This window comes from Bubalus kerabau, chromosome 1 (genome assembly GCF_029407905.1).
Source record: "Bubalus kerabau isolate K-KA32 ecotype Philippines breed swamp buffalo chromosome 1, PCC_UOA_SB_1v2, whole genome shotgun sequence".
Lineage (NCBI taxonomy): Eukaryota > Metazoa > Chordata > Mammalia > Artiodactyla > Bovidae > Bubalus > Bubalus kerabau.
In genome coordinates, this window is record NC_073624.1 from 14,371,834 (window position 1) to 14,398,937 (window position 27,104).

At 44.8% G+C, this 27,104-nt stretch overlaps 1 protein-coding gene across 1 annotated transcript in view; it reads right to left on the bottom strand.

Moving 5' to 3' along the window:
* Positions 1 to 2,487: 2,487 nt before the first annotated feature.
* FERRY3 (FERRY endosomal RAB5 effector complex subunit 3) overlaps positions 2,488 to 27,104 on the bottom strand; it is a 47,563-nt gene continuing 22,946 nt past the window's right edge. The window contains exons 7-15 of the mRNA XM_055568793.1: positions 25,265 to 25,371; positions 24,254 to 24,451; positions 23,331 to 23,459; positions 19,202 to 19,276; positions 14,831 to 15,033; positions 11,527 to 11,584; positions 10,759 to 10,826; positions 8,955 to 9,935; positions 2,488 to 7,581 (exon numbers count right to left, since the gene is read on the bottom strand). Coding sequence (XP_055424768.1) covers positions 9,843 to 9,935; positions 10,759 to 10,826; positions 11,527 to 11,584; positions 14,831 to 15,033; positions 19,202 to 19,276; positions 23,331 to 23,459; positions 24,254 to 24,451; positions 25,265 to 25,371 — 931 coding nt within the window. The 3' untranslated portion in view covers positions 2,488 to 7,581; positions 8,955 to 9,842. The remainder of the gene's footprint in view (positions 7,582 to 8,954; positions 9,936 to 10,758; positions 10,827 to 11,526; positions 11,585 to 14,830; positions 15,034 to 19,201; positions 19,277 to 23,330; positions 23,460 to 24,253; positions 24,452 to 25,264; positions 25,372 to 27,104) is intronic.

The following is a 27,104-nucleotide window of genomic DNA, read 5'->3' on the forward strand; positions in this document are numbered from 1 at the left end:
ACGCAGGCAATGGCAACCCACTCCAGTACTCTTGCCTGGAAAATCCCATGGATGGAGGGGCCTGGTAGGCTGCAGTCCATGGGGTCGCTAGGAGTCGGATACGACTGAGCGACTTCACTTTCACTTTTCACTTTCATGCATTGGAGAAGGAAATGGCAACCCACTCCAGTGTTCTTGCCTGGAGAATCCCAGGGACGGGGAGCCTGGTGGGCTGCCGTCTATGGGGTCGCACAGAGTTGGATACGACTGAAGCGACTTAGCAGCAGCAGCAGCATAGTACTCAGAAGAGTATAGTACTGGTATAAAAAAATGATATAGAATAGAGAGCCCAGAAATAGATAGACCACACATCTACGGTCAATTAATTTATGACATAGGAACCAAGAATATACAATGGGGGAAAGGACAGGCTCTTCAATAAATGGTGTTGGGGAAACTGCACAGTTGCAAGCAAAAGAATAAAACTGCACCCTCATCTTAAACCACTCACAAAATTCAACTTGAAATGGATTAAAAACTCGAATGTTAAGATCTGAAACTGTAAAACTCCTAGAAGAAAACAGGGCATAAGCTCCATGACATTGATCCTGGCAATGATATTTTTGGATTTGACACCAAAAGAAAGGCAATGAAAGCAGAGATAAACAAGCGGGACTACTCCAAAGCAAAAAGCTGCTAGGAAAAGGAAACCATCAACCTTGGGCTTCCCTGGTGGCTCAGACAGTAAAGAATCCGCCTGCAGTGTTGGAGACCTGGGTTTGATCCCTGGGTTTGGAAGATCCCCTGGAGGAGGGGATGGAACCCACTCCAGTATTCTTGCCTGGAGAATCCCATGGACAGAGGAGACTGGCAGGCTATAGTCAATGGGGTTGCAAAGAGTCGGACAGGACTTAGCGACTAAGCCCACAGCACAATTAAAAGGCAACTTATGGAATAGGAGAAAATACTTGCAAATCAGTTCAGTTCAGTTCAGTCGCTCAGTCATGTTCGACTCTTTGCGACCCCATGAATCATAGCACGCCAGGCCTCCCTGTCCATCACCAACTCCCTGACTTCACTCAAACTCATGTCCATCGACTTGGTGATGCCATCCAGCCATCTCATCCTCTCTCGTCTGCTTCTTCTCCTGCCTCCAATCCCTCCCAGCATCAGAGTCTTTTCCAATGAGTCAACTCTTCGCATGAGGGGGCCAAAGTACTGGAGTTTCAGCTTTAGCATCATTCCTTCCAAAGAAATCCCAGGGCTGATCTCCTTCAGAATGGACTGGTTGGATCTCCTTGCAGTCCAAGGGACTCTCAAGAGTCTTCTCCAACCCACAGTTCAAAAGCATCAATTCTTCGGTGCTCAGCCTTCTTCACAGTCCAACTCTCACATCCATACATGACCACAGGAAAAACCATAGCCTTGACTAGATGGACCTTTGTTGGCAAAGTAATGTCTCTGCTTTTGAATATGCTGTCTAGGTTAGTCATAACTTTCCTTCCAAGGAGTAAGCGTCTTTTAATTTCATGGCTGCGATCACCATCTGCAGTGATTTTGGAGCCCCCCAAAATAAAGTCTGCCACTGTTTCCACTGTCTCCCCATCTATTTCCCATTTAGTGATGGGACCAGATGTCATGATCTTTGTTTTCTGAATGTTGAGCTTTAAGCCAACGTTTTCACTCTCTTCTTTCACTTTCATCAAGAGGCTTTTTAGTTCTTCTTCACTTTCTGCCATAAGGGTGGTGGCATCTGTATATCAGAGGTTATTGATATTTCTCCCGGCAATCTTGATTCCAGCTTGTGCTTCATCCAGCCCAGCTGTTTCTCATGATGTACTCTGCATATAAGTTAAATAAGCAGGGTGACAACATACAGCCTTGACATCCTCCTTTTCCTATTTGGAACCAGTCTGTTGTTCCATGTCCAGTTCTAACTGTTGCTTCCTGACCTGCATATAGGGTTTCTCAAGAGGCAGGTCAGATGGTCTGGTATTCCCATCTCTTTCAGGATTTTCCACAATTTATTGTGATCCACACAGTCAAAGGCTTTGGCATAGTCAATACTGGACTATAAGCCTATATAATTCAGAGTATTCAAAAATAATATACAGCAGCTGAAATGAAGGAAGTAGCTCTATTTGTATCAATAGGGCTGAATCTCAAAAGCATCGTATTGAGTTTTAAAAAAGTGAGTTGTTAGGATTTCTCTGGTGGTCCAGTGGTTAAAGACTCCACACTCCCAATGCAGGGGATTCCCTGGTGGCTCAGAGGGTAGAGTCTGCCTGCAATGCAGGAGACCTGAGTTCGATCCCTGGGTCAGGAAGATCCCCTGGAGGAGGAACCTGGAGAGCTACAGTCCATGGGGTCGCAAAGAGTTGGGTATGACTGAGTGACTTCACTTTCACTTTCTCAATGCAGGGAGCCTAGGTTCCATCTCTCCTATGGAAACCAGACCCCACATGCCACAGCTAAGAGTTCACATGCAATAACTAAAGATCTCGCATGTTGCAACTAAGACCCAGAACAGCCAAATAAAAAATAATTTTGTAAAAGCAAGCTGTTGAATGATACTCAGAAGATAATGTTTTCCTTATTAAAGCTTTTGCACATCTTGATATGACACATTTTATGGATACACTATATAGAGATGGATATACACTCTACAGACATGCCTTAAAACTATAAATAAGCCCATGAGAAGGAAGAACATCGAAATCAAGACGGCAATCACTACTTGGGAGAGACGGATATACTGGCAGCACAAATAGACTCCGTGTTTCTCCTCATCCTGCATCCGTGCTTTTTGCTATGTAACTTTAGGAACACTTCTCATCAAGAAGTGAACCTATTCCCTCACTCCCAGAAGATACAATGGGTTTGCAAATTGCTTTAACCCACAGCATGTAGTACAAGTGACACGTGTCATTTCTGAATCGAGGCCTCAGAAGCATTGCACGATTCCACTGTCTATTCTAACCAACCTGCTTCCGCAGGTAAGCAAGTCTGGGCCAGCCTCCTGTAGGAGGAGACCCAGTGAAGGACCATCCAGGTGTCCCAGCTGAGGTCAGTTTATTCCAGCATGCAGCCAGCCGACCTCCAAACACCCGAGAGAGATGATGATCTTCAGAGCTGCCCACCTGACCTCTGAGGCCTGTCTGAAAACTCATGAAAGAACCCAGATAAGACCAGAGCAACTGAGGTGACCAAGGAGGTGTAAGGAGTCAGAAGGCTTATTGTCTCAGCCACTAAGTGCCCGGATGGTTTGTTACTGAGAAGTAGCCGATATAAAGGGAGAGTATGGAATGGGGGAGGAGCAAAAGGGACAAGCGTTCAATTGTATTGCTCATGTTTCATGTCTTAAAAAAAGAGACCTGGGACTTCCCTGATGGTCCAGTGGTGAAGAATCCACCTTGCAATGCAGAGGATGCTGGTTCCATCCCTGATCAAGGAACTAAGATCCCACGTGCCGCAGGACAGCTAAGCCCACACACCATAATAAGAGAGTCTGTGCGCCCCCAGCGAGGAGCCCAGTCCTGCAACTAGGACCTGATGCAGCCAAATGAATTTTTTAAAAAAACACAGAGATCTGAAGCAAACATAGCAAAATGTTACGATTTCCCATACACAGGGAGTAGAAAAATGAGGACTGGCTATCTAATTCTCCTAACGCTCCTAACTATATGCTTCAAGTATTTCACATTAAAAGAAAACTTACACAGAAGAGTAAATATCCAGTGTGCTACGCCAGACAAGATGGCCAAGATGATTTTTTAGAAAGCATTTTTTTATTATTTTGACTGCACCACCCAGCATGTGGGATCCTAGTTTCCTGATCAGGGATCAAACCTGCGACCCCTGCATTGGAAGCCCGGAGTCTTAACCACTGGACCACCAGGGAGGCCCTGGCCAAGATGATTTAAAAGAGAGGAACAAAAAGCAGCAGCTTCCCTCGCCTCCTCCCTACTTCACTGGCACCACACACACAGAGCAGAGCAAGTGGACCAGGGATGGTAGAGTTCCTATCCTCTTCTCTCATCCCCGGGATGTCTTCCCTAACCTCCTGGCACTGGATCCCTTGTCAGCTTTTAATCCTCCAGCCTTAGTGAGTCATCTGTGAGACAGCACACATCTGATCAACTCTCAGACAGAAGATCCTCAGAGATGAGCCAGGGGAGCATCACAGGGGTGAATTCTATACGGCTGCTTTGGGGGCAGCGGACCTGAAACCTCATAACTACTTCATACTATTGTTATGTTCAAAATCCAGGTTCACCCGATAAAAATGTGAGTCCTTCCTGCCGCACTCAAATACGGGGTTAGTCACCTCCCCTGTGACTTCCTCCTGACACTCTAACCTGCCCCGTCCTTTGTGTCTGAAGTTGCTGCCACTCCTGGCAAAGGTGGCAGGGTGTGTCTGCCAGGAGACTCGCGCTGGCCCATCGAGAGAGACGAGGGCTCCCAGGGGATATGCACTTCATGCCAGAGAGAGCCAGGGCCAAGCTGGCTGCTCTCAAGGGGCTCAGCATCCCTCTCGGCCCGATGCATTGCTCTTGTGTCTCTTCTGATGTCCAAGCCCACTGGGGGCACCGTGTCCACAGGCCACTGTGTGCACAGCATTCTGTGCTGACTGTGTAAACACCTTCCTGCATGCATGCTGGTCCTGCAAGTTACTCTGAATGCTTGTCCCGACTCCACTGGACTGCACGCTGCCCGGGGACACAGTGTGCTTACCATCCAGTGAAAGGAAAGAAGGAAAAGAGGAGAAAGGTCAGACAGGAAGGAAGAAAGGGAGAAAGGGGAGGCAGCAGGAAGGAAGGATAATAGCAGCGTGTATTTATAGAATGACGATACACCAGGTCGTGTGCACTTTCTTATTTAGTCCTCCAACTACTCGGTGAGGTAGACACTATTATTAATTTTTCCTAGCTTACAGATGAGGAAACATCCTTCCGAGAGTTGGGTAACACGCCCGGTGGAACAAGCCACGGAGACTGAATCGCGGAGGCAGTCTGTGAACAAGATTTGTTTAACTGTGTTCCCATCTCTGACGCCAGACTGTCCAGCTGTGTTCCCATCTCTGCTGCTAGACTGTCTTGTTGGGTAGTTTTGAGCACAGAGGAGCAGATAACGGGGAACCAGGACGTGACTCTAAAGAAAGAAAAAGGGAGAGGAGAGAAGGTAGAAGAGAACATAGATGAAAGGGGAGATCTACACACACAGCTCTCACACTGGACCTGCGACAGCGTGGTTTCTGCTTAATTCCTCGACATCTCCAGAAAGGAAGCATGTGCTTCCCGGTGATATGTTCCAGGTTTCATTCTCCACGTGCCAAAGGCATCCACAGAGAGCCCATTCTGCCCGCCTGCCTGTGAGAGGTAGACAGCTGACTCTGGGGCTGTACCCCAAGTCAGCAAGTTCTGGACCACTGCTTGGGGTGGGGAGTTGGGGGAATACAAGGCTCTCACGACATTCTCATCAGCCAATCAATACATAACCTTTCTTATGTTCGTTTCTGTTTCAAGACACCTGATTTTAATAAATTGTTGACTCATTATGTACCGTGAACTCAGGACCAGCAGCACCATAACTGATGCCTGGGTGGAGCTTGTGCACAGACCTGTATTTCCCCATAAGGCACATCACAGCCTTCTAGCAGTGAGGAATCTTAGAAGATCCTTGCCTGTAAAACCGTCAACAAGACTGTCAAAAATGTGGCAGGAAATAGACTGTGTAAAGGACACTTGGTTATGTTGGTGGAGCTGAAATCAGAAGGCAGAGGGTCACCCTGCTCTTCTCGGCTGGGAGTGTGCTTGTCTGCTGACTCAGTTTTCCACCGTTCTGCATGTGTGTGTGCACATACGATGCCCAAAGTGGTTGCAAAGGCCTCCCATTTCATCCTGAGGGTCAGTTACAACATCCAAGCAACTTGGAATTGATGAGACTATTGCTTTTGCTCAGTGGCTAAGTCGTGTCTGACTCTTTGCAACGTCACGAACTGCAGCATGCCAGGCTTCCCTGTCCTTCACTTTCTTGGAGTTTGCTCAAACTCACGTCCATTGAGTTGGTGATGCCATCCAACCATCTCATCCTCTGTCAGCCCCTTCTTCTCTGGCCCTCAATATTTCCCAGCATCAGGGTCTTTTCCAGGGAGTTGTTTCATGATCACATGGCCAAAGTATTGGAGTTTCAGCTTCAGCATCAGTCTTTCCAATGAATACTCAGGGTTGATTCCCTTTAGGGTTGACTAGTTTGATCTCCTTGCTGTTCAAGAGACTCTCAAGGGTCTTTCCAGTACCACAATTTGAAAGCGTCAATTCTACGGTGCTCAGCCTTCTTCATGATAGATGCCTGATTACTTCTGGGGTTACAAATAAATGCTAGCAAGCAGGAGAATCTGCAAATATAGAGGCCACGATGAATGAAGATTCACTGCAGGTAGTATTAAGATCGACCAGTTCTCAGACTTGGACATTCCAGGAACTTGGCCCTCCTCTGGGAAAAGAGGAAACGAACAGAGACCTGGGGGGCATGGCAGTAACTGCAGGTATATGTGTAAGAGGGCATCACATACTTGTCTGGCAGGGACCCTCAGAGGCCTGCCATCCATGCTGGGATTTAGCCAGGATTCTGTTCTGGTCATTAGAGGTGGTCAGCAGCGCAGATCCTAGAAGAGCCTACCAAGTCTTCTCACTTGAATCAAATAGCTCCTTGAATCCATTGTCTTTGTATAGCCTTCTGGAGGCTGGATCTTGCTCAGCCCTGTGCCTGTGTGGAAGAAACTCTGTGCAAACACAGGCTGTGAATTGAATGAGGCTAGGCCGGATCTGACCCCACACTGTCTTATCCCTCCCCTTCCTTTGTAATGTACCCTCGAGGAAATATTTCTAAGTTTGAGGTTCCTCGAATTGGTAGTCCTTAAAGGTTTCTTAATGACGTCACTGAGCTACTGAAAAAAATCTTTCCCAAGATACATTTCACCGGGACAAGACTTCACAGGTGAACAGAAAATGGCAAGGATGTTTCTGATTTTGTGAACTTGCCAGGAATGACAGTGAGCATATGCCATGATGCTGCGTACCGCTTGCTGATACCCATTCAATTTCACCTAAATGGGAAAACTCAATCCTGAAGGAAATCAACCCTGAATATTCATTGGAAGGACTGAAGCTGAAGCTGAAGCTCCAATACTTTGGCCACCTGAGGCGAAGAGCTGACTCACAGGAAAAGACTCTGAAGCTGGGAAAGACTGAGAGCGGGAGAGGGGGACGACAGAGGATGAGATGGTTGGATGGCATCATTGACTCAATGCCTGTGAGTTTGAACAAACTCTGGGAGATAATGAAGGACAGAGAAGCCTGGCTGAGTCCATGGGGTCGCAAAGAGTTGGACATGACTGAGCAAATGAAGAACAGCAGCAACAGGAGATATTCTTTACCTAAAAACAACAGGCCCGAGGAGCCACCCTCTCCGCTCTGCTCGTTCTTTCAGCACAGCTCAGCTGATTCTTCTGAGGGCCTCTGAAACAGGCCTCTTTCCATGAATTCATCTTTCCTTTGTGGAACGTTTTCTTCCTCCTCGTGAGACTCAGCCAGGATCCAACTGCAGTGACACAGACGGCATGTGCTTTGCCAGGAGATCAGCTCAGCCAGCGCCCAGGCAACCTAAGCTGCGTTTCTCTTCAAATTCCTCTTTATGCCTTTCCCCCACTCCAGCCACACTGCCATGCTGCTGAACAGCTGGGGCCACCCTTCCCCATTGCAGCGAGCTTACAGCCTTGCTGGGTTTTGAGTACATAAGTGGGGGCAGGGGAGGAGAGGGCAGTAGGGACCAGAGACCTCAGGCTCAGCACCTGCCTCATCTCCAGGGCGTGCTTTTAAAGCCTTGAGGACCTCCTCCTCTGTCCTCGGGATCCTTAACTGTACACATTGAGAAACTGAAGCTCACCGAGATGGTCTTCGCCACTGCCCCGCGGTCTGCGCCGAGGCCCGGGGTCTGCACAGCACCCCTGAAGGCCCTTGCAGGCAGTTTGCTTCTCCCAGCTTCCTGGTGGTGCTGCACCACCTCCCTTCACTCCAACCCTGCTCCCGGTGGGCCTCATACGGTGGGCGCTCTTCCTCTCCTCAGCCTGCCAAGCTGCTGCCTCCTCATCATTCATGGAGTGTCTGAAACCACTTCCATCCGAGAAGCTTCCAAGAACACGCCGGGTACAGTCTTAATCTTATCCGTCTCAGTCCAAACACAACCCCACAGACTCCCTCATCTACTACGCTGCACTAAAGTCCCTACCATTTGGTACTTTTAACTACACACGTGTGACCAGCTTAGTGTTTGGTGTGTCTTTGTAAGAATGGATCTCTGCTCAATGTTATGTGGCAGGCTGGATGGGAGGGGAGTTTGGGGGAGAACGGATACATGTGTATGTATGGCTGAGTCACTCTGCAATCCACCTGAAACTACCACAACATTGCTAATCCGCTACACCCCAATACAAACTATAAAGTTAAAAAAATGGTAGGTAGCATCATTGCTCGATCTTTCCAATTTCGGTTGCTGTCTAGTGGCTAAGTCCTGTCTGACTCTTTGCGACCTTGTGGACTGTATGGACTGCAGCCCATCATAGAAGCTTGCATCTGCTAATCCCAGACAATTTATTGAATAGGCATAAATTTTAACTTTTTTTTTTTGAGGCAGACCATTTTTACAGTCTTTATTGAATCTGCTAATATTGCTTCTGTTTTATGTTTTGGTTTTTTTGACCACGAGGCACGGGGGATCTTTGCGTCTGACCAGGGAGCGAACCCGTACGCCTTAGACTGGAAGGCGAAATCTTAACCACTGGACCCCCGAGAAGTCCAGGCATGAATGCTGACGCCTTTTACTGATCACACTACACCCACCTCCAACGCGACCTGCCACAGTACGAACCCCAGCAGTCCCTGACCCCGTACCAGCACACCCCATTTTCTACCTACCTTGCTGTGTTAGAATCAGTCGCAATGGTAGCATTCGTGCTTGGAAGACAATCTCTTGCTCCAAGGGCAGAACACCTACCTTCTTCTTGGGGGGACTGCCAGGCTCTTTGGAAAAGGGTTTGTAAAGTATTAGTGAGTCATGGACCCAGCCTGGAGTGGTGTTCTCCTCGGGGCTGTTATTGGACAGTTGCTGCCTTGAGTAGAAGATCAAGACACATTCTGTGTTAAGAGAAAGCACGGTCTCTGCCAAATGCGTTTCTTTAAGTGATTATGTGTAGGCGTACCAATAAGAGTGCTTTTTGTTTCTTGCGGCTTCCCAGATGGCCCCGGTGGTAAAGAACCTGCCTGTCAATGCAGGAGACGTAAGAGATGCACGTTCAGTCTCTGGGTGGGGAAGATTCCCTGGAGGAGGGCATGGTAACCAACTCCAGTATTCTTGCCTGGAGCTTTCTAGCCCATCAGGCTCTGCTGTCCATGGGATCACATGGAGTAAGACACTCATTGACTCAGCCTTATACCTGGATATGATTCAAACTTTTGGAAAGTCAAGTATTTCCATGAAATTGTAGTGAATAATCTCCTACATCAAATGCCCATGTGTGAAACAGACAAAGTTTTAACTCACTAATATTCACAGATAGGACAGTAGGGAAACAGTAGGGAAAAAAAAAAAAAAACAAGACTCTTTTTTTTCCCCCATAAACAGAGCTTAAGAATGAATGTATAAGTAAGGGGCTGATCACCAGTCTGTACAACATACGGGTTTTTGGAATGTTTAGCAGGCGTTTATCATGGTTGGATTTGTGCCTTGGGTGGCAAGTTCTCTTTCTGGGCATCTTTTCTTGACAGGATCCCAGCATCTTCTTCAGTGTGTCGGTGTGTGGGGGCTCAGTGCTTGGAGGTCAAGGTCAGTGTCGATGACACCCGGAAGATCTGGGGAAGCATGTTACTAAGTTGGTAAAACATCTCTTCAGAAATGCTCTGTAAGAGGTAACAAAAAAAAAAAAAAAAAGAGAAGAGTTTGCATTTGTTAAACTATCGGTGATTTTTAAAAAATGTTTTAAGTGTTTTAAAATATGGAAGTAATGCAAGTAGTTCTGGACATGAGGTGGAACGTGAGAACCTCATCTTTGGGAAATGATTCCACGCGTGGCTCTGGGCAGGGGCGTGTCTCTGAGAACCCACGCTGTGTCTGTCAAGCAGTAAGCCTGATTACCAGAAAAAGCCCTCGATAACACTAGTGTAATCAGAGATAAAGTACCACTCGTTGTGCTGAATTCTACACAGAAGACAGAATCGTTTCCTGCTCACGTCCTCCTTTATGAATTCTTTAGACTCTATATAACATAAATGTGGGGGAAAAACGGAAAGAGGAGTCAAGTTCGGCTTTGGGTTAAATCAAAGAACCCTCGAGTGGTAGATGCTAACATCTTCAACAGTAAACGGAGTGCCCTGACGGCTCCAAACACTTCTCCCCCTAAAACACAGAAAGCTGTGAGCATTTTGTCACCTAGCGATGAGCTGAGGGCGGGGCTTCCCTCCCCACTGTTTCCCTACTGTCCTCTCTGTGAATATTAGTGAGTTAGAACTTTCTCAGTGGGTAGCCACTCCAATATTCTTGCCTGGAGACTCCCAGGGACAGAGGATCCTGGCGGGCTGCAGTTCATGGGGTCGTGAATAGTTGAACACGACTGAGAGACTAAACGACAACGAAGATACTGCAGGCAGGGCAGAGTGCCTGGCCCCGTCTGTAAGGAATACTATAGCAGAGCTGGACTGGGTGAGATCTACCCAGGTCACACACCTGTGGCACCAGAAACTGCACTGTCCTAGAAATCCCTCCGTCCCACGAGGCCATTTCCATCATGAAACCTGGAACAGAGCAACAGATGTGGCTGAATGATGAGCTCTGGTTCAAGCCCACCTGTCCTTTACTGAAAGTAAACTGGACGTTTACAGTCAGGCTACCCGTCTCCACATTTTAGGTGCCTGCTTCCCTGTGGGAGAGGCAAGCCTGAGGGCCAGACACACTTCTGTAATCCTTAATTCTCCACACCAGCACGGTTTCCCACAGTGCTGTCAAAACACCTGGAATGATCGTTTCTCGAGTTCTATTTTGTCTCCACACAACGAAGCCAAAACAAGTCATTAAAGATTCCTTAAATATGTGGTTCTATTTTCTCTTCGGGAAAATGAAAGGTAGCTGAGAGTAAGTTTTATCAATGTTCAAATATTGTTGCATTTCAAGAGGGCTGGAGGCGCCCCTGGTGGCCTAATGGTTAGGACTGGGTGCTTTTCACTGATGCGGCCCAGGTTCAAGCCTTGATCGGGGAACTGATCTTACAAACTGCATAGCGTGACCCGAAACAAACAGAAAAGAGGGCTGGAGATTTTGTTTTGTGATTGGAAAAGGTTAAAAAATCCATTATGAAGGATTTGCTCATTAAACCATATAACTGCGGCACCAGGCGACCACAGGAACATCCACGTTCTTTCACCTGGTTTGCTCAACTGTCAAGATTTTCGAGGAAGAAAACAGGTCCTTGTTGTTAAACATAAGGTTGTATCTTACCTTTGACACACTTAAACACAAGTTCCGCTCTCCTTAAGCACCATGGTATAGTCATTTCCTAAAAACAGAAACAAAATAAATCATATGTTTTTGATAGGATTTTGCAGGAAAAAGACACCTAACTAACCTGTGCTTTTCAAAGTGAAAACGGCGGCTACCCTTGTGGAGGGAACAGTGGAGAGGATGCGGGTTAAGCGGCTGGACGAGGCTCCTGGGGTGCTGGCTGGTGACGTTCTGCTTCATCACCTGGGCGCTGCTGACGTCGGTGGTCAGTCGGGGAACGTGCGAGCCGTGTTTCTGTGTGCTTTTCCCGAGGTGTATTATACGCTGCTGCTCCTGCTGCTAAGTCGCTTCAGTCGTGTCCGACTCTTTGCGACCCCATAGACGGCAGCCCACCAGGCTTCCCCGTCCCTGGGATTCTCCAGGCAAGAACACTGGAGTGGGTTGCCATTTCCCTCTCCAATACATGAAAGTGAAAAGTGAGAGTGAAGTCGCTCAGTCGTGTCCGACTTTAAGCGACCCCATGGACTGCAGCCTACCAGGCTCCTCCGTCCATGGGATTTTCCAGGCAAGAGTACTGGAGTGGGGTGCCATTGCCTTCTCTGGTATTATACGCTAAGAAAGGTTAAAAGGGCTTCCCGGATGGCTCAGTGGTGAAGAATCCGCCTGCCAATGCAGGAGACGTGGGTTTTCGATCCCTGGGTTAGGAAGATCCCCTGGAGAAAGAAATGGCAACCCATTCCAGTATTCTTGCCTGGAAAACCCCACGGACAGAGGAGCCTGGTGGGCTACAGTATAGGGGGTCGCAAAAGAGTCGGACATGGCTGACTGACTAAACAACAATGGAAAGTTAAAAACAAAGAACAACATCTGCATCTACCACAACCACGACAACTAAAACCTGGTGAGTCCCAAACGAGTCAACAAGTTCACAGCACAGACAAGAGGAAAAGCCAGGAACTCGGGGTTCGTGGCCTGCAGGTTCACTCCCCGTATGGCAGGTTAGACTGATTCCAGGATGACACTGTCTTCAGGTCGCAAAGGTCTACAGGGATAGAACTGCTAAGAGTAGGATGTCTTCCTTCCGGCTGATGGATTATTTTTTCCTTTTTTTTTTTTAAATTGCAATTCATTTTATCAACCCCAGGCCGGGACCATTTCCGACAGCGGTGGCACCTCACGCGCTGCAGCGTGGGCCTGAGTGTGGCAAGTCTGTCTGTCACAGGAAGAAAACAAGAGACGAAATGCTGTGGGACCCTTTGGTGAAAGCTAAGACAAACACCGCCTCTATATCCTGGGCAGTGTCGTCTGAGTTTGCAGGATAGACTCAGTGACCTGAATGGATGTTTAAATACAACCGATGGGAGGAGTGTGGCTTGATATACTCCTGTGAATTAAAACGGGACTCTGGACGCAGGCTTAATGTTCTGCAGCTGGCCGTCCCGATTTAAAACATGAAACTTTTGTGACACTGTGGGAGAGGGCACACTGCTAGTGTCAGATGTCTGGGAGTGAGGCCGAACCTGGTGACTTTTGGAAATGCTGCCTTTGAGGTCATTTCCCACCTACATAGAACCATTTTTATAAACTGGTTAACCAGGAGTCCAGCTGCAGGCATGTCTGGATACTTTCATGGGGCCGGACCTCGTCACAAACTTTCTTTGTTTCTCCCCAAAGACTCTGCTATAGATGGGCTGGTCTGTGATGAGAAGGATGGCTACAAGTTCCTGGTGGGACTGAGACTTTATAAAGCGACAGTGGAAGGAAAGGAAACAACAAAACACGTTGGTCAGTCACTCCTGCTGCCGAATTGGGTATGACTGAGGCTGAGAACACTGACGCACCGCTCATTAAATGAGTCAGAGCTCTCTTAATCAAAACGGTGTGTGTCTGGTGAAAACACACATGGATGGTCAGTGGGAAATCATCTAAACCACCCTGTCTTACATGGACTCGAGCTGTGTGTGTGTTTATACAGCGAACTGTGTTTAAAGTGAGGCCTCCTGAATACGATGAGTCTAAGCGGGGACTCGGTCACTCTGAAAAGTACAACATAAAATCTTCTGCACCACTTCTTTACGGTAAGAGGGTTTACACACATCTGCTACTCTGGTAAATAACTTTTAATAATCAAGGAGTGAACGCCCTTCCTTTCACAATCTGTCCTTGCTGGCTAGCCATTTTGCTTTTTAAAGAATGCCACTCAAAACCAGCAGCACCGTGCTGCTGATACAGGTCCTTCACCCCGTTGGCCACGGGCTCTCCCAGAAGGACCAGCTGGCACCTGTCTGCTTGGAGGCTGTTTCACTCCTCCAGACTCTCTAACTAAAGTTGGATCTAACCTCTGTATAACTAAAGTTGGATCTAACCTCTGTATTATGTCCACAACTTAGCCCCTCTAACTAGCTTTCATGGAGGGGAGGGAAGAAAGCATGAGGGAAAGCAGTCATGGGAAGAGAGTTTTTTTTTTAATTTAAAAGCGTAAAATACAGTCCATAGCAAAAGGAGCGAACGATTGTGCCACCTTTTAGTTGTAGAAGCCGCCAGTATGTGCTTTATAGCAACAGTGTCCTTGAGAACCTGGTGAAAGGAGGCTGGCTTCTTCCTGCCAACAAGCAAGCTTCTCTTTCTATTGCCTGTCAGTGCCTACTCAGAGTGCTAAGTAATTTTAACAGTAGTCTGCTGCTGCTGCTGCTAAGTCGCTTCAGTCGTGTCTGACTTTGCGATCCCATGGACTGCTGCCTACCAGGCTCCCCCGTCCCTGGGATTCTCCAGGCAAGAACACTGGAGTGGGTTGCCATTTCCTTCTCCAATGCATGAAAGTGAAAAGCGAAAGGGAAGTCGCTCAGTCGTGTCCGACTCTTAGCGACCCCGTGGACTGCTGCCTACCAGGTCCATGGGATTTTCCAGGCAAGAGTACTGGAGTGGGGTGCCATTGCCTTCTCCAATGCATGAAAGTGAAAAATGAAAGGGAAGTTGCTCAGTCGTCTCCGACTCTTAGTGACCCCATGGACTGCAGCCTACCAGGTCCATGGGATTTTCCAGGCAGGAGTACTGGAGTGGGGTGCCATTGCCTTCTCCAATGCATGAAAGTGAAAAGTGAAAGGGAAGTCGCTCAGTCGTGTCTGACTCTTAGCGACCGCATGGACCACAGCCCACCTGGCTCCTCCATCCACGGGATTTTCCAGGCAGGAGTCCTGGAGCGGGGTGCCATTGCCTTCTCCACAAATGTAAAGCAGATGATGCTTATTCTACAGTGTTGCCACATTCTCAGAAAACGCCGGCACTTTTCCCACCTGCTTACCTCTGACATATCGTGCACCAGCAGGAGGGGAATGCTGACGGTCGTGATGTCGTGGGTACAGCAAACCTTGAGAATGTTTCGGAGCCCCATAATGGCAGGGTCCCGAGCAGTGATGTTTCCCGATTTCACGTTGTCATCCACACAAAGGTGGAAAGCGACGTGTATTTCTGAGAGGTTAGAGTGCCGCGTGATGTAAAATTCTCCTGTGAACAGCAGATAACAATCGTGACTTTCAGAAACACAAAGCGTGTTCACTAGTGGGCTTCAGAGACAACTGTGACAGGCAGCCAACGTGCTGAACCAGCAGAGGAGTTTATCAGGGACCTGTGTGGGACTCGGGAAGCAAACAGGATTAGCGCTACTTAACTCTTGGAAAGAAGGTGATGGAAAAGAGAGGTGACGGCCGAATTCATCTTCGGTTCATAAATTGGTATGAAGAGACCACCAAGCAGTACATAAATCAAATGAGTGCCCATCATCGCAGTTTTGATGTAAATGCTCAAAGCGCCCTAATTCACTCAAAATTAACATGTCAAGACAGGCTACTTGCAGATCTGTCTTCCCCACACCCTGCACCTGCTCTTCTCCATCTCAATTTAGGGGCCAAATTTCCTTCCGTTAGCTGCAAAGACAGAAACACACGAGTTGGCCTTCATTACTCTCTTTTTCTCATGACATCCTCCCCAATCCAATTCACCACCAACTATTTTCAGTGTTGTTGTTCAGTCGCTAAGTTGTATCCAACTCTTTGAGACCCCATGGACTGTAGCACAACAGGCTTCCCTGCCTTCCACTATCCCCTGGAATTTGCTCAAACTCACGTCCATTGAGTCCGTGATGCTATCTCATCCTCTGCCACCCCCTTATCCTTTTGCCTTCAATCTTTCCCAGCATCAGGGGCTTTTTCCAGTGAGTTGGCTCTTCACATCAGGTGTCCAAAGTACTGGAGCTTCAGCATCAGTCCTTCCAATGAAAATTCAGGGTTCATTTCCATTAAGATTGACTGGTTTGATCTCCTTGCTTTCTAAGGGACTCTCAAGAGTCCAGCACCACAATTTGAAAGCATCAATTCTTTGGTGCTCAGCCTTCTTCATGGTCCAACTCTCACATCTGTACATGACTACTGGAAAAATCATAGCTTTATCTATATGGGCCTTTGTCGGCAGGGTGATGTCTCTGCTTTTTAATTCGCTGTCTAGGTTTGTCATAGCTTTCCTTCCAAGGAGTAAGTGTCTTATTTCATGGCTGTAGTCACTGCCCATAGTGATTGGGAGGCCAAGAAAATAAAATCTGTCACTGCTTCCATTTTTTCTCCTTCTATTTGCCATGAAGTGATCTATAACAAACATCTCAACTATCTCAAGTCTGAGCACTCCATTTTTATTGCTATCACCCTAGTTCACAGTACCATCTTATCACCTAGGTTTCAGCAACAGCCTCTGAATTAACCTCTTTGTTCCCATTCTTGCCAACAGATCATATCCACATGTACAGATAGAATGATTTTAAGTATAGACCAGATTATATCACTCTCCCACTTAACATGGTCCAAAAGGCTCACATGACACTCAGGAAAAAAACCCAAACTCCATCCTCTTGTCTTACCCTTTCTCACCCCAGCCACACGGCCTTCCTTAAGGTCTTCACACACACAGGGCTTGTTCCTGATCCAGGGCTGCTTCCTGAGGGCCCTTCCCCCACGGCTGCTGTCCAGATGACTGCTTTTCACCAATCATGTCTCAGAGCGAAAGTCACCTCCTCCCAGAAGTCTTCCTTGATTGACCCATCTGATTGATGTAGGACTCCCTCACCCCTCACTTATTCTCTTTCACATTGTTCTATTTTCTCCTCAGCACTGAAATTCTTTTGTTATCTGTTTATGAGGTTATTTTAAAGAGAGTACCACTGTTTACATGCTGTGACTGTAAGGACTTTTGCCTCTCTCGTTTACCATGCTGTCTGTAGCTCATGAAACTACAGGACCTGGTACACAGAAGGTACTTGGTAAACTTTGGTTTGCTGAATGGTAATCAAATGTTTTCAACCAAAAGCTTATTTTATCCAGGCTTTCTACAATCACTCCATTTCCTAGGTAGCCATGCCAGCCATTGGCTTTTATATTCTGCAGTTTCTGTCAATGTAAATAAACAGAAAATATATAAAAATATGTTTTTATAAACACACCTGCCTCACTGGAAATTCTGAGATGTTCTTCGAGGAAAATCCTGCTGTTGTAAAACCTAGTCTTCCATCACTAACCCACATCCCCACAAAGTCCGCTCATCCTGGCCTCAAGGTCCTTATCTTAGGATTTTACTTTATATTTACTTATAAACACAGAGTATGTTTAAAGTACTTAACACACGTTGGCACAGTGTTTAACAATTTCCAGTTACAAGTATACATAAGCTGTGTCACTGATAGGCCCTAGTCAAAAGTCTGTTTTTTCTCTGACTTACGATATAAGAACTAGATAAGCAGTAAAAGAAATTAAAGAAAGGCCAGTGACAGGCCAAACTAGACAAAAGAAACGTTAAAAAAAAACTTGTTTGGCAAGAAGTGGTACGGCTGCCATTTCCCTGGCAGGCAACATGAGATGCAGACTGCTTATCAGAATCCAGGCAGGTCCCAGGAGGCCCCACCTTTCGAACTCTGGCTGATGGCTTAGGCGATGGGAGTCACCATGTTGAACCTGGGCCACGGCCAGCACAGGGGCTGCTGACTTACTTACTGCACAAGTCAGGTGTTCCTAATCCCCAAGCTGGCACTGCTTCATCTGACCTCAGACGACTTGTCCTGGGCCTTGTTTTACCCGTGAGGAATGTGGGGGTCTCGGCGCTGGCAGCGGTGATTGAAATAACAGAAGACGGTAGGAAAAGGGACCAGACTGGGTGTTAAGAAGATCTGGCATCTAGCACTGACTGGTTGAGTGATCTTGGGCAAATCAATTCAATTTACAGATCCTCTGTACTTCATGAATTAGATGGGAAAAATAACTCCTGACTGCTTTCCTTACAAAGCTGTTTTAAGAATTAAAGAAGCTGATGTTTAATTCTTAAGATGATACAAGCTACAAGTAATTAGATAATGATGAAGCAAACTCACTGGTTAAAAGAGACATAAATCAAACTCTTTCTCTGTAACTTGAAGTCTAGAAGCATTTTGTGATCTGGACCCTTCTAATCTCCTGTCTCCTTCCTGGGTAGGCTGGCAAGCTTTTTCCAAATGGAAACTCAGAAGCTACCAGCATAGCTCACTGAACCCTTACTCCGCCTTCTCTGATGCTGACTTATAGCACAGTCTCTTGATTTACTACTAATAGCCAGATACTCACCTACAGGCTTTTCCCAAGAAGGACCAAGAGGGAAAATGCACACAGCAGTAAAGAGTTAAGTTTAAAAAAATCAGACATCGGTACCTCCAGAACAGATAAGGGTGACACATTTTAAGAAAGCCACAAAATATAGATGATTTAAATTATGTACCTACGAAGAGAGATAAGATAAATCCTGTCTCAATGAAGGTATTTTTAGATGGAGAGGAGGACAGTTTCCTGCTCCACAAAGTGGAGAACCACCTCGTGGTGACATAATCCCCGCCACTTAGCATTATCCACCGGGGTGGGCTATCTGAGGTGGGCGTGCACTCGGAAGCCGACGACCACAAGCTAGCTGGCTGGGAGAGGAGTGAGCACCAGGATTACGTGGAATGTGGCCTTGGCGTCGAAAATCTGGGGAAGGAAATGGAGCCAGACAACCTTGGCTGTTTCAGCACCTGCAACGTGGTTGAAGAGACTTGACACAGTGTCTCCACACGGGCCTTCCTGTTGTGCCCTGTCACACAGACACTGCTGCAGGCCATCAGAGGGCATGGAACCTGGAAGAACATCAGGGGCCCGAACTTCCAGATGATAAGCAATATTCCCAAGAGTCATACAGGAGATTTAAAGAAAGGGAAGACAGGAACATTTACGGGGAGATGGCAATAAAAAAGATTCTAAATCAGATGACCTGTGTTCTTTCCACGTGTTCAATTATCTACATCTCTATCTACTGTTGTTTATATGTCAGAAGAAAAATGATTTATTGGCTCATTTAAGAAACTAAGAAACAATGTGTGACGTAGCAAATAATAATAAAAACTTACGCAACGGCTTGAGGAATTTTTCTTGTACGCATCTGGGAAAACTCAGGGCTGGTATAAGAATAAGGATTTAGCTGCTGGACACTATGACAGTGTATCTACAGAGATACAAAGTTCTAAGGTGATACACTTGACAAACTGTATAATGTACACCAAAAGAACTTGTATTGAAATCTGTGATTTCAATGCATGTGATTATAAGAAAACTGCAAGTGAAATAATACTCACCAGGTAAAATATTTAAATAGTTTCTATCTGCAGTTTTAGTCTTATCATCACTTCCTCCATTTCGGCTTCCAGAATCTATTCATAAGATAATGCAACATGAGAGAATATAGTTAACGTATGAGAACACACTTCTGATGTCCCCCAAACAACCACAACCACAGCAAAAATTTACTAAGGATCTCTAGGTATCAGGTGGTCTGTGACATGCTTTATACGGATGGTCTATTAATTCTTACAAAACTCCTCTAACCAGAACACTCTACCCTTTTCATCTTATATGTGAGAACAGAGGCTTAGATGGGTTAACTCACTTAAGGAAGGAGGCACAGGTAAGTGGCAGAACCAGGTCTGGAACCCACACACTCAGGTTCCAAATTCTGTGATCTTGACCACAAGAGACTTGCCAAGGCTCTGTTTTTCATTTGGGCAGTTCAGGGCACTAAGTTAACTACACATAAAATAACTTCATTAGGCAGTTGTGGGGTGGCCATCTTTATTTTTAGAATCTGAGTCACTGTTGAGGATATAACTTGTTCAGGATGACAGGCTAATGGTTAGTAGCACTGGGAATCATTTGATATTCAGCCCATCCTTGAAATCTGTCACTTCTTATCTGACACTATATACAATTTCTTCCAAATAAATACTTGAGATTCCATTTCAAATGGAGTCTTCTTCCCTCCCCCCCCCCCCCAGATATTCAATAGTTTTTCTTTCCTTTTAGAAGGCATGATATTACTTTGAAGGATACATGTTGGTAAAATAAAATATAGCACATTTGATTATTCATTATTATGGCTGAACACATTATTTTACATGTATACATATATTTTTAATAGAAGACACATCTGAATTTTATAAGAATCCTAAGAGAACTGAAAAATGCAGCATGAATATTATTAGATACCTATCTTTAAGAAACTATGTATCTATACAAATTAAATCTAAGACTATATTGCAATGGCTTTCAATATCAGAAAATCACTTGAAAACAGTCAGAACTTCAAATGAGTAAACTGAAACTACTAAGGGAGTATTATCGTTTTTAAAAAGTTCTGAATAAAAGTAACCTAGTGTTTTACCCACTGACTACTTTGAGTCATTGATTATAACACTGTACCTTGTAAACGCATATATTTTATAAACAGACTGAGGGAGGGAGAGACATAGAAGGCTCTGTGTTGCCAGAATCCACATTTAATGCAATAATGTGATTCTCATACAAACCCCTGAAATTGATAGGCACTGAATAAATGGCTGCTCACAGCACAGAAAACAAAAACACAGTAAATGAGGAGCCTCTAATTTTGTTCACGTGCAATCTGAAACTGACAAAATCCTTCCTAAGAAACAAAAAAAGAACAGTCTATAGCCCGCCCGCTTTCCGTGTTTTAAAGGTAATACCCTGTAACACTAAGAAGATGGCTATTTTTAAAAATGGGTATAAAATATGTACAAAAACGAAACTGCTTTTGGCTTATCATGAACCACAGAAACATAAAGATGCTGATATAAAAAACACAGTGAGAAGAATAACAGAGTATCTGAGAATAGACAGACTTGCGAATCAGGATGTAAATGTGCGTAACAAACGTGGGCACGCCTCAGAAAAGGAAGAGACGCAGAAAGCATTTTGGCAAAACTCTTCTATAACAACATGCGGGCTTCTCTAAGAAAGGAGTCTTTTATAAACCTACTTGTTTCACTGACTCACTTAAACCACAAAATAGCTGCCCGAACAAGAACAAAGTACTACCATGATGTACACACGGTGCCCTAACCGTATGTGGTTTAAAACTTTCCGTCCCCACACACTTTCTAACCTCACATAAATACACTCAGCACCCTCCGCCTTCTCCTAACTGTCGTGATCTCCGTCTTCATGCTTTTAGTCACTACTGAGAACAATAGCTGGATGTCTCCGATCACAACCGTGCCACTTTGAATGAGATGGGGGCAGGGGTTGGCAGAAGAATAAGAGGACGGACTGGAATTTGCCCGAAGGTCCTTGTTGGGGTGCGCTTCCAGGCTGATTTCCTAGACTCAGCCGGGGTCTGTTGTGAGTGACACGCATTGCCAGAGCAAAGCCACTGTTACCTTTAGTGGAAATACAAACTGGTGGGGTCGCGGCGCAGACTAACTGCTAACACTATCAGAAGTACAACTGCCTGTGCCCTTTAGCTCAGGAATGTCTTTTTAGGACTCTATTTCAGAGATACGCTCACTCATGCAAGATGATGTATGTGTAAGGTTATTCACGCATTAGAATACTTAGAAGAAAAAACTCTGGAACAGATGAAATGCCCATTAACAGGGACGTGATCATTAAGGGGATATCCTGCAGTGGACCCTATCCAGCAGTAACAGGCTCTAAGGATGCTCTGTCTGTACAGATGTGGAAGGACGCCCAAGATAAACTATTTAGTGGAAAAAAAGCAGAGGACAAAAGAGTGTGCAGAGAAAGCTGCCATTTGCATGAAGCAGGAAAATCTGTAAATACACACAGACATGTGCTCACACACACATTCATAAACGCACGTCTGGAAGGTACACGAGACATGGCACTGGCTGCCCCAGGAGCAGGAAACTGGATGGCTGGTGGACAGAGTCACAGAGTCTCTCCCTGTACGCTCTTTTGCACAGTGTGAATTGTGAATCTTGAGGTGATACTAGCGGTAAAGAACCCCTCCCAATGCAGGAGACATAGAAGACACGGTTTCGATCTCTGGATTGGGAAGATCCCCTGAAAGACGGCGTGGCAACCCACTCTAGTATGCCTGCCTGGAGAACCCCACAGAGGAGCCTGACAGGCTATAGTCCATGGGGTCACAAAGAGTCAGACACGACTGAAGCGACTTAGCACGTACAAGGCTATCTTTACCTATTTCAGCAATGATTACAATTAAAAAAAATGTTTTTTTATATCTACTGAATAAACATGGACACTATTATGAATGCTAATCAAGTCGATTCTAGAGAACTGCCTTCTATCATCAGGAGAACACGAGGAATTCTTCAACATAGATGGGAGAGAGAATAAAGTCACCAAGCAAAGGTATAGCAGTGTCTCTGTTTACTATAAAAAACAAAACCTGTGAACCCAAAGCACCAGAAAACTCTAAGGGTTTCTCTGAAACACTGCAGCTGCAAAACAAACAAACAAGGCAGACAACCAAAGCACCAGAAGCAGATTTAAAGGTTTGACCAACTATTAAAAACGTGCCATATTTTATTTCTTGGGCAAGACATTAAGTTTCTATAAGAAATAATAAAACACTGGGTATGTACTCGAGTCGTATAAGAGCATGTATTGTAATTTTAAGCTTGTGATATACTATGAAATATCAGAAAAATAAGAAAAACAGACCTCATGTATATTCTTGAATGAATATTACCCTTATATATTTAGCTCCTAACTAAACAAACTTATGGCACCAATTTACTTTTTGGAGAGATTCCTTTCTAAACTTTCATTTTTCAATTACAGATAGCAGAATTACTCTGTAACTTGAGCTAGAGTATCTTCTTTTATGTCTCCCCTGTCTTCCCAAAGGTCTTCTTACACATAATTAAAAATAACTGAAGAAAGACACCATGAACTTTTCCCATAGCTTTTAAACCATCTTCCAGTAAATTTCCTATAAGGATGTTTAGATTGTGGATAAATATAGAAAAAGCAGGATATAGTTCTAAACATAGTAATTTTTAAAAAGAACAACCAAAACCAGTTCTTGTAACTGACTTCATGCTACCTAAGTGGATCAAAGATGGAACATATAAGAAGTGTATATTTTGGGCTGTTTACCCTATGATTTCAATGTTCTTTACAGTTCTAATTATATCCATTGTAGAGATACTTGAAGCAAAGGATCCCAACTTTCCACTGAGTGCCTACTTCAAGTCCAACTATAGAATCAAAATTTTAAAACAGTCTTTCTAAGGATCTTGAACAAAATCAGGAAGAAAAGAAAATTAAGAACAGAATTCAAGCTTCTAAAGACTCTGAAATTTGTTCTTAATTTCTTCCTTCCTACAACTTTCTCTATTTCAGGTGGCCAGGATGCTAAGAGAGTGCTTAGAGACAGAATATCCTCAAAGTGAAATTTTTTAAAATCTGAGTTTCACTGACCATGAGATTCTTTCAACTTGCTCCTGCGCTGGGTTCTCGCATAAAGTACGACCTGCTGGACAACCTCCAGCTGCTCTTCAATCCGGGGGAAATGAAAGTCAGTGCATTCTTGGCAAACCGTGGCGAAATCTAAGGGACCCAACATAGTTAACGAACTTGCAAAGGTGAAGTATCAGATCTTTAGTGTTTACTTACAGAGAGGTCCATCAGGAATGGAACACAGTATTCCCAAGGACGGCAGCTCTTACTTGTCCTCTCTATGATTATGTCTTAGTAAGTTAAGGGACAACAATTTGGTTCTGATCAGAAACTCACTCTCTCGGTGGCTCAAAAGAATACATAATTAATAGGCAAGGAAATTTTAATAAAAGTCCAGACCTTCTTTAAATAGTAGATACTTTGATCATAATCTAGTTCCCAAAAGTGCTAAAAAAAATCAGGTTCTTACACTTATGATAGAAAATAAAATATTCAAGCGTCTTAAAAGTAGTTGTACATTTCAATGTACTTTCTATGTCAAACTCTTAAAAAATCATCATTTAAAATATCATTTAAAAATCATTTAAAAATATAAAGAAAAAACATGACAAATGGATGAACTAAAATTCAGTCAGGATCTGCTTCTAAACTGAAAAATGTATTTATGTCTTGATTATTCTTTTTGTGATACCATGAAAAAGGATCCTTTAAAGTATTATCTATGATAGGATTTTAAGAAAAATGAAATATCCTAAAGCGCCCCATGGGTGCTAAAGTATGAAACAAATCCTACACGACTATGTCTGGGTCCGTGTGCTGTTTGGACTACCTGAATACCAGGGTGGCTCAAGCTTTTTTCAGTTCTTTTCCTCTAACTGCTTTCTCTTTCAAATGGCATTAAATGGAGAACTTTGAGGGCGTAACTACGCACAATGTTAACTTACCTCTTTTAATGCCACTGTAGGAATTGATTCGATTATCGACCAGCAACACCAGGCCACAAAGGGATGTGGAGTAAAGCGACAACGCTGTCTGCAGTCGGTGGAGCTTCACGCCGCTTCGGTGGTTCCTCTTGTGCTTGCAGAAGTCCAGCATGTCTGCTCTCAGCAACCTCAGGTTATGCATGGTCTTCAGCTGGGCCCCTGGGGGAAGGCAGCAGGCCCAGAAAGATACTTAGACAGCTGCAGAAAGCCAGCAGAGCAGGAGGCAAATCTCTGTGGCAGGAATCCTAGTAAATCTGTGCTACGAATACTTTAAGATGGGCTTTTCAATTTTCTATTTTGCTGCTGTTCACTCGCTAAGTCATGCCCAATGCTTTGCAACCCTATGGACTGTAGCCCACCAGGCTCCTCTGCATCCATGGTGATTCTCCAGGCAATAATACTGGAGGGGGTTGCCATTTCCTCCTCCAAGGGATCTTCCTGACCTAAGGATTGAACTTGTATCTCCTGCATTGGCAGGTGGGTCCTTTACCACTGAGCCACCGAGGAAGCCTGTGTTCTATTTTAATAACTATTAATATTTCACCTTTGCATTTGAAAAAAATAATAGATGAGCTAAAATAGAAAACTTATAGCCAATAAACATAGGCCTTCTTGGAGCAGAACCTAATTTTTCATTTTAAATGTGAAGTGGAAGTCACTCAGTTGTGTCTTGACTCTTTTCGACCCCATGGACTATAGCCTACCAGGCTTCTCTGTCCATGGGATTTCCCAGGCAAGAACACTGGAATGGGTTGCCATTTCCTTCTCCAGGGGATCCTCCCAACCCAGAGATCAAACCCAGATCTTCTGCATTGAAAGTGGATTCTTTACTGTCTGAGCCATCAAGGAAGACTTTCATTTTAAAAAGAACTGGGATATATTCTACTTATACGCTAAGGATTTTTCTCTTAAAAACATTAAAAAAGTTTCACCAGTTACAAAGTGGTGACTGTAAAAAATTAACACACTTACCTAAGTGGATGGTAAAACTTTCTTCTAACTTTCTCTGTTCCTCATAAACCCTTCCATTTGCTTCAGCAGATTCTCTGAACTGATTGGGCTGAACTTTAATTTCTTCACTGCAATTGAGAAAATTATTGATATGCTTTTTTTTGGTATGCTTGTCAAGAAATTTTCCTATAGGAAAGAAAGCTTTATAGTGAAATGAAAGTGAAAGTCACTCAGTCCTGCCTGACTTTTTGCGACCCCATGGACTGTAGCCCATGAGGCTCCTCTGTTCATGGGATTCTCCAGGCAAGAATACTAAAGTGGGTTGTCATTTCCTACTCCAGGAGATCTTCCCAACCCAGGGATCAAACCCGGGTGCTCGCATTGCAGGCGGCGTCTTTACCATCTGAGCCACCAGGTAATGAAACTAATTGCTGAAAGTAGCACTTAATTTATTCCTAAATTTATCCTTTATCCATGGGGCAAGGAACACAAGCACTGACAACTTATACAATTCCCACTTATTCTTCCATTTCTTTGGTTATTTCTTTCAGTCAGTGAGGCATATTTTTTTAGTCATTACAACATCAACTCCTATGCCACTATGTAATATTTCTTAGTAGCCTAGGGCATGATTAAATAGTGACTAACATTACCTTAAAATGTTTAAAATGACATTAAAAAACATTAATATATCCTTATATCAGGTGGCATCAGTGAAACTAGAGAAAAAGTGAAGTGAGAGAAATGAAAATTGAAAACAAAAAAGTCAAATAAAAGAAAGAATTAAAAAAGAAGAAAGTTCATTTTGACATATTCATATCCTTTTTTTTAAAACCATTTCCTATTTTTTCACTGCCAAGAGTCTCACATTAAAAGACTTCTCTTAGCTCTAGCCCTTGCACTTCCTGAAAATGTTTCCGTGGAGGCATCAGAACTGTACAACTGCTCAATTCACTTATTACGGTGAGCTGAAGATGATTCAAATCTGTAATAGTCATCTATTCCCCTGACTAGATTTTTTTCGATAAATCCAAACAGTCTTATTTGTGTCACTGATGGACTTCATTAGTAAATATAGCCAATTTCAACCCCTAAACAAATTCATACAGATTTACACAAATTAAATATCATTTTAGGATTCAGGAAGCCATGAAAGAAAGTTGTTCCTGTTCTAATAAAAAGAAAAGCCGGGGTAATCTATACGGCCATAACTGTTCTGAAGCTCATCAGAGATGTGAGGTAACAAGGTGACCAAGAAATTAAATTCTGAAGTGTGACATGCCTGTCCCAGGGGAGACAGGACACACGGTTTTCGGTTTTGGCAGAGTATCGTAGAAATGAAATGCTGTAATGTATATAAGAAGGTAAGAAGAAATCAGCTAAAATGCTAACACGTTCTTCAAGGTCAAGTATGGGGTGGCATGTGCATTTAGGACAGCAATGGATGTTACATGCTCTTGCAAACTCTTTCCCACTGGCCTCCACCAAGTGCTTCCAGGAAAGGCCTGGAGGTGGGGCAGGAGGAGAGACAGGCCACCGGGTGGCACAGGTAGATGTGCTAAGGCTGCCCCATGCCCTTGGCCCAGATCTGCAGGGCGTGCCCAAGACCACGGGACCACGGAACCTGCCTCCCACCCTCAACGAGGAGCCTGACCCTGAACAACAAACAAGTCCAGTCTATTGCTGGGGGCAGAGCAGCAGTGCACAGGGACCTCCTGCTGAGGAGCAGGCCCTCGAAGGCTACTGACAGCTCAGGGTGGGGCAGGGTGGCAGAGGGCCAGCTAGAGACCAATGGCCCACTCTCAACACCAAGTGGCAGCAGCGTACCACTGGAGACAGTGGAGCCTGTGGTGGACTGGAC